Source organism: Pelodiscus sinensis, chromosome 20, assembly GCF_052426305.1.
Source record: "Pelodiscus sinensis isolate ZL-2025 chromosome 20, ASM5242630v1, whole genome shotgun sequence".
NCBI classification, from domain to species: domain Eukaryota; kingdom Metazoa; phylum Chordata; order Testudines; family Trionychidae; genus Pelodiscus; species Pelodiscus sinensis.
Genome location: NC_143071.1, coordinates 2,302,442 through 2,315,707, shown reverse-complemented (window position 1 = coordinate 2,315,707; position 13,266 = coordinate 2,302,442). Strand labels below are relative to the sequence as shown.

Below are 13,266 nucleotides of genomic sequence, written 5' to 3'. Positions count from 1 at the left end.
TGTCTGCACTAGCTCCCCACCTAATATGGTGTCAAATTCAAGCATTTTCATCCTAATAATCCAAGCCCTCCACAAGGTTGTTCCACACAATCGTGTCGGCCTGTGACAGCTAACATCACCTGGAACAATTCACGTGTCAACCACACAGACAAGACTCACAAGCCACTTTCTGAGCACTGGCCCACTGCTGGGGAACTCGCATCTAGCAGAGAGATTAGTACAGTCACACATCTCGACATCAGGGATGTAAAAGCCTGGCTAACCAATTAAGTGGACTGCCACTGCTGCCCGCCATCCGGGCGGGGCCAGCAACAGGAGCCACGCATGTGGGAGAGGAGAGGGGCAGTGTGACGGACCCGGCGGGGTCCGCACTAGAGGAGGGAGCGGGACTCCCCCCCCCCCCTCGGGAGAAACCGCGCGCCGCAAACGGCGCGCCGACCGGCATCGCAGCCCCGGAGTTGGGGCCGCGGCAAGCCCAACTCAGGGCACCCCGCCGGGAGCGGGGGAGGGGGCGGGCCGCGCGGAAGCAGCCAGCCCGCCCGCCTCGGCTGGCGGCATTAAACGGGGCACGAACCCACGCTGGGGAAAGGGCGGGGGCGGCGGCGGCGCACGGACAGGGCGGAACGCCCGGACGTCACTCCCCGGCGCCCATAAAGATGGCGGCCGGGCAGACGGAGCGGGGGGCAGGAGCGAGGAGGCAGCGACCCTGGCTTCCAGGGGCGCCAAGGGCTCGGCCCCCGGGGCGACCAAGAAGGAAGGAGTCAGCAGCTGGCGACTCGCGCTGGGACGCACCCGGAGACTTCGGCGCGGTGAGTGCACCCCAATCAGCCCCATCGCCGGGGCGGACAAGCAGGGAGTGGAAGGAGCCCGAGGCAGGGCCCTTTTGGCGCCCGTGGGCGGAGGAGTCGGGGGCTGCCGCCCCATCCGCCGTGGAGGGCGACGCGTAGACGCCAACTCCACTTAGGGCCTCGGGCTGGGACCCGGTGGTGAGGGCGGGCCCGGATCCCCCTCTCCCCCTCCCTTCCTATGACCCTCAAGAGCCGGAAGCAAGGCGGACGGTGCCCGCCGCAGAAGCTGGCCCGGGTCAGGTCCCCAACCCCCCACCCCCTAAGACACCACGGACAACCCCCCCCCCGGCTGAAGGAGGGGGCCTGAACTCGGGGTTCGCCGAACCCTCTCGGCCATCCCGGGTCGAGAGGTGATCGCACCCCTTTCCTGGGCGGCCCGGTCAACAAGCCCAGGGGGCTGGGGACAAGGAGAATAAAGAAGGCGGTGGGTCCGCGGAGCCCCGCCCCTGGCTCTACGCTGAGTCAAAAAGAGGGGGCGCGAGGTGCTCGCACCCGTAAATCCGTCACAGGCAGCTTCTGCTCCCACTGCTGCTGTCAGCCCCTTCACATGGGCGGAGAGGCTGGCTTCTGCTCTCAGCCCCCCATGCATGAGGCTCCCAGCTCCTGCTGCTGGCCCCCCTCACACAGGGGGACCAACTTCTGCTCCTGGCCCCCTGCAGGGGGAAAGGGAGGCAGCTTCCGACTCCCTGGAGCTAGAGCAGCCCTCCACGCATGGCAGGCTGCTCCTGGACACTGGTTAACCCATACCCAGTAAGCATGCTTACCAGGTAACCAGTTTCCCCTTCACACCCCTACTCAACATCTTCAAATTAACCCCCCCCCCAAAAAAAGGGGGGGAGGGAGACAAAAAGCCAGCCTTCTCCAACAAGTGGCGGGAAATAGAGGAGCCTGTGAAATATCTGGAACTAGTAAGGCATTCAGGTCACTGGACAGTAAATGCAATGCAAATCCGTACGATGAGGTGAGCGCTACACTGTCCATAGAGAACCTCACCCCACAGGCGAGGCAGCGTTCAGTGCCAAAGGCAAAAGGCGAGTTAGCTTTAAGAAGAGTGTATTGAAGCCTTTCATTTACCTCTGCTGGTTACCATCCAGGACACGTAATAGCGTTTCTAAAAGTTTCTCCACCGTCTGGGAACACAAGACACAACAATAATTAACCCACAGAACTAACAATTGTCCTAAAATGGGCTGGGACTGTGGAGATCGGAGTTCCATTGCTTGTTCTGCCACTCGCCCTCGGGCTGATCTTGGACAAGTCATTGTACAGAATAGAATCTAGAATCGTGGGGCTAGGAGGCACCTCAAGCAATCAAGCCTAGCCCCCTGGACTGTGGCAGGATCAAGAACATCTAGACCAGGAATAGGGAATCTCAGGCCCGGAGGCCGACTTGCCAGGATCCAGCCCCCAAGACTCAGGGCTCCTCCCACCACCCCTCAGCATTGGGGAGCCCATGCCTACTGCGGGACCGGAGCACACAAAATCTATTTGCCGGGCCCCCAGGAGGCTCTGGTGTGTGAGGGGAATGTGCAGAGCATCTTTCTCCTTCTCATTTAGGGGCCACATCTATGGGGAGAAGGGGGTTGTTCGGGGTTTTTTTGCGCTTCACACTTGTGTGTGGCCCCCAACTGATTTTTCTGTGGCCCCCGACCCAAAAAAGATTCCCTGCGTCAGATTCTAGACCATCCCTGACAGGGATCTGTCCAACCTGGATTTAAAATCTTCCAATGATGGGGACTCCACAACCTCCCTTGGAAAGCTAGGCCAGGGTTTCAATTGACCTTATAGTTAGCGACTTCTTTTTTTAACGTCTACCCCAAATCTCCCCTGCTGCAGACTAAACCCAATACTACTTGTCCTACCTATATACTAGAAGACTGATCAAGTTGTTCCTCAGTTTTCTTTTTTCAAGACTAAACAGGCCCCATTTTTTCAACTTTCCTCATAAGATTTTCTAAAGTTTGCATCATTGCCTTGGCTCTGTGCCTCAGTTTCCCCACTTGCAAAGCATTCTCAGAGCTACTAATGAAAAAAGCTTTATAGAAGAGATAGGTACTATCACTATCATTAACTTCACTGATTTCTGTAAGAATCTGGTTTAAAAAGCCCTGCAAATTAATATTGACAAATTGCAGCCACAGTTCCAGTCATTTTGTCCACTCAAAAAAAAAAAATCCAGGTTATTACTATTTCTGCCAAGGTTAAATAGATTTGCATAAACATGGCATCATTTACATCTGTAAACATAAGGTCTCTATCCTGTCTTATCCGTGGTCCTGTTTTATATGAATTCAGATGTTTTATAATAAAAAAAACACATACACACCAAAAGGTGCCATGTCAAATGCAAAAATTACCAATTTTATAGTGAGCCCCCTATATCCATTTGAACTATAGGGCAACATTTTTCAGAATACTCAGATTCAGAATACTACATCAAAAATAGATTTGCTCTGCACTCTAGATAGATTCTCAGGAAATTCAATAAGCTAAGAAAATTGTCTTCTCCAACCCTTTTATGTCCCAGTCCATATAACCCAGAAATGACTCCCAATAAAGCAATTGAGGCAGATTTTCAAAGATATTTAGGTGCTAAACAGCTGCCTAATGGGATTTTCAAAAGCTCTCAAGCGAGTTAAAACACCACTCTCACAGATACCATCGACGTTACCATTGCTTGGTTAAAGTAGCCAGATGACAAACCTCCGAACTGCGGTATGTGATGCCAGTGTTCTGCATTCTGTAATATATTCCTAGAAGACAGTCCAGAAGCTCCACAGAAAAATGAGTCAAAAATTCTGCCATGTCCCCCAGAGGTAGCAAGCTGATCCAGGATCTGACCAGCGTTCTGTCTACATCCATCAAGTGCTTCTTTCCTTTCATCAGCTGCAGGAGTGCCCCACTGAAGACGAAAAAAGGAGAGGGAGGGCTGTGATACAGAAACTGGGACAGTGCACAGAAAACTGTAACAGAAGAGACTAAGACTTAAAAGGACGTATTCTTCCTAGACACACAGTCTCCCAAAACAGGTGCCTTTATATTTGGATCAGAATCTGTGAAGGGACCTTGGGATGTTGCTCAAATGGCACCTGATTGAATGCACATGGACTGCTTCACAGCCCAGAACTGCCGGACTGCAACACTGGGCGCCATACACCAGTCCCATAATCCTGGGCGCCATATGCCATTCCCTTATTGCTCCCACACCAAGGAAATGCCCATGGGGGACCTTCGCACTCCTGTATGGCACCAAAGCAACATAAAGACCCAAAGCGGGAGGCGCGACGGACAGAATCTGGCTACCAGTGACTTCACAGGAAACATATTTTACACAGCATTTAACTTCTAGTGGGAAAAGTCTCCTCAGATCCTGGATTGATCTCTATGGTCAATGTTCCCTCTAATTTTTTCCAACCATGGACAGAATACATTTTGTTATGTGCACCAAAGCATGTGCAGATGTGCACCACCAGAAGAAACACATGCTGCTGGCTGTGAGTGCTGTGGTCACTGCTAATTAGCTAGGTGAATCCTGAATCTCTCCTGGGGAGCCCAAGCACTCAGCTTACAGGGAACACCGTCTATGGTACCCGATTTAAACAGGGATAGTGACGTGTTTCATCCCCTTGGTTGGATGGTCTGTAGCTTCTCCTACTTTTTACTGGAGATTTCATAGCAGCAGCACCATATTTACACTACTATACACTTAAGACACTGTGCTTTTGCTAGCAGCACTAAAATCCCCAGAAAACACAATTCCAGCATGTATTGCAGTGACATTTAATATCTTACATGTCAAAATGCCAAAAGGAAACACAAAATGTTATTTATTTTAAGCCTCTTTATTTCATTAGAGCGCACCAAAAAAGTATCTGAAATTGTTAAGCATGTACATTTATGATGCTTAAATTAAGCACAAAGATAAAGAAATCCTCTGAGAAATTAAGACTTCCTAATGGGTTAGTTTTCTGTCACATGAGAAAAGAACCTTGACAGAAGAACCTATGAAAAAAACAGGACTTCTTCAACACACACAATACTACATATGACAGTGCCCAAGCTCATACCATTCCATTCAACGCATGCACACAATGCAGATACCTTACAGGGAATACAGAAGGAGGCAGAGTAAGATGCATTCACAGACTTTCAGCCTAAAACATGATGAGACTGAAAGATATATTAATACACCCCAAACCACTGAAGGTGACGTAGTAAATTGAAGCTATGCGAGCGAATCAGCCAAGAGTTTTAAGCAATGGGGCTGTTACTAGTTGTAAAGCACTTCAAAAATTAACTCTGGAAAACTCACTTCTTATAAGACAACTCCTGTTTCTTCCTGAACTCAATGAACAGAAGACCTTCCAGGCCTGCCCAGATCTCTTCAGGCTCATCCACCTTCAAGCATTCATGGAGGCCAAAGGAGGCAGTGAAAAAGTGCAACACAGGGAGGATACACACCCACTGGTCAACTTGCTCATCGATGCATCTCTGGCACACATGGGTCAAGTACTGTTTCATGCTAGAATGGGTAAGAGATCATCCACGTTAGGAACGGCCAGTAATTACAGCTTGGACCTCCCTGGTTCAGCACCCTCGGGACCTGACTGGTCCTGGATGAGAGATTTTGCCAGACCAGGGGAGGTAATTTCTGGGCCCCCTGCTGCTGGCCCAACCTCTTCCCCTGACACCCCTCTGGGCTTCCCAGCTCCCTCAGCAGCCCAGCTGAGTCACACACCAGGCTTCCTGCCCTGCCCCGACTTCCCCAGCCCAGCTGAGCCATATGCCAGGCTCCGCAGTTAGCCCACTCAGCCCAACTGGGTAGCATGTGCTAGGCTTCCCACCTCCCACCCAGCCTAGCTGGACCACAAACCAGCCTCCCCGGCTCTGTCCCTCTCCTCCCCCTCTCTCTCCCGCAACCCTGCTGGGCTGCCTCCCGGTCTTGTCCAGGTTCCTGGCCTCCGTGAGCAGCCCAGCTGGGCTGCATGTCAGGCTTCCGCCCCCCAGCCCCTGCATCCGTCCGGGCTCCCCGCCCTGCCCACCCATCCCCTGCAGTGTACTGGGACCTTCTGATCCTCGAACATCTGCGGTCCAGCTGGATCCCGGTTTCTTCCTGGTGTCCCTGGCCTCTGTTTGTCAGAGGATGGGAATGTTCTTTTCATTCCCTCTGGGGCACCTGGCACTTGCCCCTGTGGGCAGGCAGGACACTGGGCTGGATGGACCTTTGGGCTGACCCAGTTTGGCCGCTCTCACTTTCTTGCTGACTGATGCTCACTTCACTCCCAATCCAAAGAAGAGTACAAGAGGAGCATACCCGGTTAATGGCTGCCTCTAGTTAAACGTATTTCCGTAAATGTAGTCATTGCACACATATACTAAATGCCCCCCGCATTCCCACCCCACAACTGATGAAAAACCTACCACATAACCACTGAAAACACCACCTTGGCGTGATTCATTTCATGGAGTAGGACGTCCTGTGGCTTCTTCTCCAAACACAGGAGGCTGCACACACGACTCAGGTCCTCTTTGCATGTCGGAAGTTCATAGAATTCCCCCAGTGTAACACTGATTAGTCCCAGCCCCACCCGGCTCTTCACGGCCACGTCGTTGGGTGGAGCATTTGCTTTGTTCTGATCAAGAAACGGCTGCGCTACTTTTCTCAAGTAATTCACCAGTAGCTCCTTCACCTAAAACAAAGAGGAAGGGGGAAAGGGAGCCATTTCTCTCTCTTTCCCACAAATCCTCAGAGAGTTATCACAAGGGTATCCAGTGGTATAGTTGACGACTGGCTTATTGCAGGGCAAAGGTCTATTTCATAGAACCACAGAGCTGGAAGAGACCTTAGAAGACCATCAAGTCCAGCCCCCTGCCCAAGGCAGGGCCAATCCCAATTATTTATTGCTGCTTATGACACTAGAAAGGCATGTTTGGATTTTCATTGTGCCTGGCCACGGCAGATGGACTGACAAAGTGACCCTGGTTAGATGAAGACATCTTGCACACGAACAGAACTGAACCTTTTGCTCTGTTGGTCCTAACATCACCACTCAAACAGCCATTCTCCTTCATTTAATACCAGGCATTCAAGTCTAACTTAAGATATTGCTTCACTGGGCATGGAAAAACCAGTCAAGCCTCAGGCTGCCTTTAGCATAGGTGTGCATTTATTTAAAATGCAGCAGCTGAGCCATCCCTTAGCAGTAAAGAAAGGCAGCTTGCTCAGCTAGAGAAATTGTTCTCGATCAACCCTCTCTCTGACCAAAGCCAGCAGAGCATCACTCAGTTCTAAAGGAGGCCACCCACACCAAATAAATCATTCTTTCCATTTACAGGGCGTCCCTGCTATACATCCAAGCTATGTTCAAAAACACGTGGATGTACAGCAAAACGACAAAGCGGGGAGTTTTTTTCCTGTGGCTGACTTCCATTTGCACAATTATTATTTTTTTTTTTTTGCATGACGTAACAGTGGGGAATGGGAGGACTTATAACGCATCGGTTCCTATGAGTGTCTATGGCTTTAGTGTGAAACTGATGTAAACCGTACTGATTTATAGCTGGGACACCCTGTATTCATGAAGCTTTTGGATTAGGCCTCGGATGGGGAAGAGATCCCAAAGACAGGGGAATGGTGGGAAAAAAAAAAGTAAGAAACTTTAAAAATCTCCACTTTCCTAGCTCACCAGAAAAAGAAAGTTAAATACGTGGTTAGCTTGTCTGGAAGATCTGTGGAGGGGAAACTCTGAAGAGATGGTGAAACATTCTGCGAAGACTCCTGGTGGCAGATTATGAAGACCAGAAGGAACCCAGACTAATCTAGCTCAGTCAGATGTGAAAATGTGATACAATACCCTCATAACCCAGAGTGGGCCTGGCTTAGACTAGAAATAAGCACAGAGAAAACCTACTATGCAAAGATGAAATATGGTAGGAAATACTTATAAAAAAATAATTTACCAATATTTTTAGTCAGGAAACACCCAGGACATGTCTATCTGCCATATTGGCATCTCTCTGAAGCAAATATCTTGTGCTCCTCACAATTTTATTTAAAAACAAATAGGGTTCATCTACACAGCAACATGATTTTGAAATAATTTAATCCACGTCTACACAGCCAGTAGTTATTTTCAAATAACGTTGAAATATTGTCAAGCTGGAGGGTTTCTTACTCAGACTCCTGTAACCCTCACTGTACGAGGAGTAAAGGAAGTCAGAGGAAGAGTGCTCTATTTCAAAATAAGTGCTGTGTAGACGCTTCCAGTTTTGAAATAGCTCAATTTGCATAGTTTATTTCAAGTTAAACCCTGCTGTGTAGACCCACCCATGGTGTCCAGCTGTTATGGTTGCAAAGATGAGTACACAAAGGTGAGCCTAGTGTAATCAACCCAGAGCCGTGCATATCTACAAAGAGCCTGGAGTAACAGCTTTGAGACAGGAGCCAAACTGTTTCTCTCAGTGGGGTGTTAACTCTGGTGCATAGGGATAATTTACATAGCAACACTGTTAAGACCATACCATAAGTACCACGCCCCATGTTGTGACTCCCTCTGGCGAACAAGTGCTGGTCACTAAACTTCATACTGCGACAAAGGCCAGAAGTTCAGGGAGCAGGAGTTTGTGCAAGGGAAACAGCAGCATCCCCCGAGGACACAACTCACCCATCTCACCACAGGAAAGCATCCATTACATCCATCACAGGAGACAAAACGAACTCAGGCAGAGGTGGATGGTCCATTGGGGTTCCACCTGCAGCCTGCACACTCCATCTGCCTCCCTCCTCCACACTCCTCTCTTCCATCGGGGCCCCACACTTCCCACTCCTTCCCCTCCCCCCAGCACCTTTGGAACACCATGAATCTGCTGATTCATGCTTGGTCCCTGCACCAAATAGGGATGTACAATCCCAGTCAAAAAGTTAAGAGGTTAAACAGTGCGACACGGTGGGCTGCTCCAGCCCGGCCAGGCCACTGGTTAACCATTGACGTGGTATGATCACCTGGTAAGAGTTATGCTTACCAGGTAACCAGTTAACCGATTACCCATTAACATCCCTAACTCCAAGCTCTGGGAGGAAGGAGGAGGAGCCAGGACCAAGCATGAATCAGCTGATTTATGGTGCTTGAAAAATGGTGGGAAGGAGGGAGGAGTAGGAAGTGTGGGGCTCCAATGCCCAAGTGTCCCAGAGGAGTGGGGCAAGGGGGCAGAAAGGGGGCACATACAGGCTGTAGGTGGAACCCTAGTGGGCCACGAGTTACCCAGCGCTGATCACGCAGCCCACTGAGACAAAGGATGGCCACTCATGCAGCCCACTCATTAGTCTTGGTTGCCCATTGCTGGACTATGGATCTCAATGAAAAAGTTAAACCAGCATATTAATAACTCAGTTTCAGCCTCTTCCCCGACAAGCCATCAAATGTCATTAGAATACCTGCTTCTCTCCAAAATCTAGCAATGTCCAGTCCTTCGGTACCCCCTCAAACACCCTTGGCTTTTTAGTCACTAGGTAAAATTGATGCAACTGGTTGAGGAAGCTGTTCATGTTGATGTCAGTCCATACGGTGAGGATGCTGAAGATGGTCTCGAGCATAATTTTTGCTGCTATCTGCTTCCCTCTCTCGATGCTTTTCTTCTCATCATCCCATCCAACCCAATTCTTAATGCGACTCACCAAGCCATCAGAGGGTTTAGTGCACACTATATCATCATACTGGTGCCAAGCTAAAAGGAAATAATTTGTACGCATTTAATGTACGAGAAAAGCAGCAGGTGTTTCAATTCCCCTGCTACCTCACATGCCTGGTAGCAGACCAGCACGGAACAGCATGCTGGTGTAGGATGAAGGAGACCAGAGTTCTGGTCAAGGGTCACTTCCCGCCTCATGTGTGCGTTTCCCTTCCCACTGTTCCTTTGACTTCTCCTTTTAGATCCTAAACTCTTCCAAGAAGGGACTGTCCTTTAGTGCACTTGTACAATGAAGCCTCCAATTTCAGAGAGGGCCTGTAGGCATTACTGTACTACAACTACTTCTCATTAATAATCAAACATCAGGCTGCCCCTGGGATAAAGTCTGTCACATGTGAAGTGACACCTTTTAACTGGAAAGTTGGCACTTCAAAAGGCAGCAGCGCGGACTGGCGATTAAGGTTCAATAAATATGACACAGACAGATATGCATGTGTTGTCAAATGGGGGAATCAGAAATCATAAAAGAGATAAATTGTTTACCTTAGATTATTTCATGCAAGCCCATCCTTCCTTTCTTCATAAGACCCTGCATTTTCTCACATGGTTTTTTTGTCACTGATAAGGCTAATCAAGATCAGCATCCTCTAGCAAATACAAGCTCTCTAACCATGCATAATTATGATGAAGACTAAACAGTCTCACTCTGTGAAAATAAACTTACCTCCCGAGCTGAGAAAATTAGATGGTATGACTAATAGGCGATTCACATGCACTTCTTGCGGCGAAGGTTTGTAAATAAATTCATATTCTCTCTTTTTGCCACGAGAAATAAAATATTTGTAGGGAATCGATTTATTCATGTTGTCCTTGGAAACAGTCACACAACCCTCGATGAGGAGTCCATGCTCTCCCAGGTCCCTGTTGAGACAAAACAGCGTAACAGTGGCAGCCTGCTAGGAAAACAGGCACGTCAGACATCGGGTATCAGCTGCCCTTCCCCAAGTGCCGATTTTTAAAAAGAGGGGGGGGGGGACTTAAAATGATCCCTTCTTCGTTAGCTGGATATTGGGGCAAAATATCAGATTTCTGAGGAAGGCACAAGTAGGACTTCAGCCACTGAGCTCATGCACACTATCCAGCAACAGAAATTGAATGTGACAACTAGACAGCTCCCTTTCCCCAAATGGGGGCCTTGGGATCCTCAGTTTTATACATACCAAAGGGCTGTTATTTATTTTAGGACTATAAACATATTCTCTTGTCTAGCAAATACTTCTTGTTTGATCCATAATCAGTGTATTTCTTTTAAATTCTATGGGGCTGGTTTCTTCTTCCTGCTCAACTGTGGCTCACTGGGGGGCAGACACACATTTTTGTTCTGTATTTGCACAGCACCTAGGGCAAGGGGGCGGGGTCTGGTCCCTAACTGGGAGTCCTAGGGGCTATGGTCCTACAAACCCAGTGATAGGTATTGTCTGAAGCAGTTAGGATTCACACACACACACACACACACACACACACACACACACACACACACACTCACTCTCCCCCTTCCACATTTACAAAGAACTGAAAAGTTAAACACTTAATAGTACAGATCATGAATTCTTCAACACACAAGCGCACATACCTTATTACCACAACTACCATACACCACACCCTTAACTCTGCCCCTTTCACTCCTATGTTCTTTTTCTCTAATACTAACAGTCACAGATGTCAGGGGGAGTTAAAGTGCTTGTGCTGTGACAAGGTAGTTTGAGAAAGGATTGTGTGCAGGATGGTGAAAGGTGGTGAAAAAAGGCTGCCAACTCTGAGAACCTAAATAAAAACCACCTGGAAAATGCAAAGGACCAAATTAACTGACAAATTCCAAACTGACTAGCCACCTACTTTTTAGGGAAAACCCAGTATTTTAATCACCCGTTTTAAAACACACCCCTCACTTTGGAATCACCACCAGGTGCCTCCTTAATAGCAAGAGGGCTCTGGTCTCACCATGTTCAAAGGCTCCACTTCCATGAAAACACCACAGACCCACAAAGGAGGTTCAAAGGGGAAAGAAGGAGACTTTCCAAATCACTATGAAATATTAGCTTAGGTCCACATTTGAAAAGATCCGAGGAGTCCTGTGGCACCTTATAGACTAACTGAAGTGTAGGAGCATAAGCTTTCGTGGGCAAAGACCCACTTCGTCAGATGCATGTAGTGGAAATTTCCAGAGGCAGGAATAAATATGCAGGCCAGGATCAGGCTGGAGATGATGAGGTGATCCAATCAAGGAGGATGAGGCCCACTTCTAGCAGCTGTTCTGGAGGTGTGAATTCCAAGGGAACAGAAGCTGCTTTTGTAGTTAGCAAGCCATTCACAGTCTTTGTTTAATCCAGAGTTGATTGTGTCAAACTTAAAGATGAACTGTAGCTCAGCAGTTTCTCTTTGAAGTCTGGTCCTGAAGTTTTTTTGCTGCAGGATGGCTACTTTTAGATCTGCAATTGTGTGTCCAGGAAGATTGAAGTGTTCCCCTACAGGTTTTTGTATGTTGCCATTCCTAATGTCAGATTTGTGTCCATTGATTCTTTTACGTAGGGACTGTCCTGTTTGGCCGATGTATATAGCAGTGGGGCATTGTTGGCACATGATGGCGTATATTACGTTGGTGGATGTGCAGGAGAATGTACCAGTGACAGTATGGCTGATCTGGTTAGGTCCTGTGATGGTGTTGCTGGTGTATATATGTGGGCAGAGTTGGCACCGAGGTTTGTTGCAAGGATTGGTTCCTGAGTTCGAGTTATTATGGTGCGGTGTGTAGTTTCCAGCAACTACACACCGCACCATAATAACTCGAACTCAGGAACCAATTCTTGCAACAAACCTCGGTGCCAACTCTGCCCACATATATACACCAGCAACACCATCACAGGACCTAACCAGATCAGCCATACTGTCACTGGTACATTCTCCTGCACATCCACCAACGTAATATACGCCATCATGTGCCAACAATGCCCCACTGCTATATACATCGGCCAAACAGGACAGTCCCTACGTAAAAGAATCAATGGACACAAATCTGACATTAGGAATGGCAACATACAAAAACCTGTAGGGGAACACTTCAATCTTCCTGGACACACAATTGCAGATCTAAAAGTAGCCATCCTGCAGCAAAAAAACTTCAGGACCAGACTTCAAAGAGAAACTGCTGAGCTACAGTTCATCTTTAAGTTTGACACAATCAACTCTGGATTAAACAAAGACTGTGAATGGCTTGCTAACTACAAAAGCAGCTTCTGTTCCCTTGGAATTCACACCTCCAGAACAGCTGCTAGAAGTGGGCCTCATCCTCCTTGATTGGATCACCTCATCATCTCCAGCCTGATCCTGGCCTGCATATTTATTCCTGCCTCTGGAAATTTCCACTACATGCATCTGACGAAGTGGGTCTTTGCCCACGAAAGCTTATGCTCCTACACTTCAGTTAGTCTATAAGGTGCCACAGGACTCCTCGTCGCTTTTGCAGATTCAGACTAACACGGCTACCCCTCTGATATTTGAAAAGATGAGGCCCTGGTATTATTCTACTTAAATGTAACCAAGTCTTATTTCAGATCACAGGCCTTGTCTAAACTAAGTGTGAAGGCATGCCTCATTAGCTAATCTGACATTAAGCCCTTTTTCCCCTCATCTAAATAGGGCTGCTGAAGAAAAAACCCAGCAGCCAAGGCAG

The 13,266-nt window shown here is 48.3% G+C and overlaps 1 protein-coding gene across 7 annotated transcripts in view; it reads right to left on the bottom strand.

Annotated features, from left to right (window-relative positions):
* The window catches only part of RNF213 (ring finger protein 213), a 109,416-nt gene that overhangs the window by 74,004 nt on the left and 22,146 nt on the right, over nt 1-13,266 (bottom strand). For all 7 annotated transcript variants that reach the window (XM_089771832.1, XM_075904097.2, XM_075904101.2 and 4 more), the window contains 6 exons: nt 10,261-10,457; nt 9,283-9,572; nt 6,270-6,538; nt 5,161-5,370; nt 3,552-3,750; nt 1,923-1,978 (listed from right to left, as the gene is read on the bottom strand). In XM_089771832.1, coding sequence (XP_089627958.1) covers nt 1,923-1,978; nt 3,552-3,750; nt 5,161-5,370; nt 6,270-6,538; nt 9,283-9,572; nt 10,261-10,457 — 1,221 coding nt within the window. The remainder of the gene's footprint in view (nt 1-1,922; nt 1,979-3,551; nt 3,751-5,160; nt 5,371-6,269; nt 6,539-9,282; nt 9,573-10,260; nt 10,458-13,266) is intronic.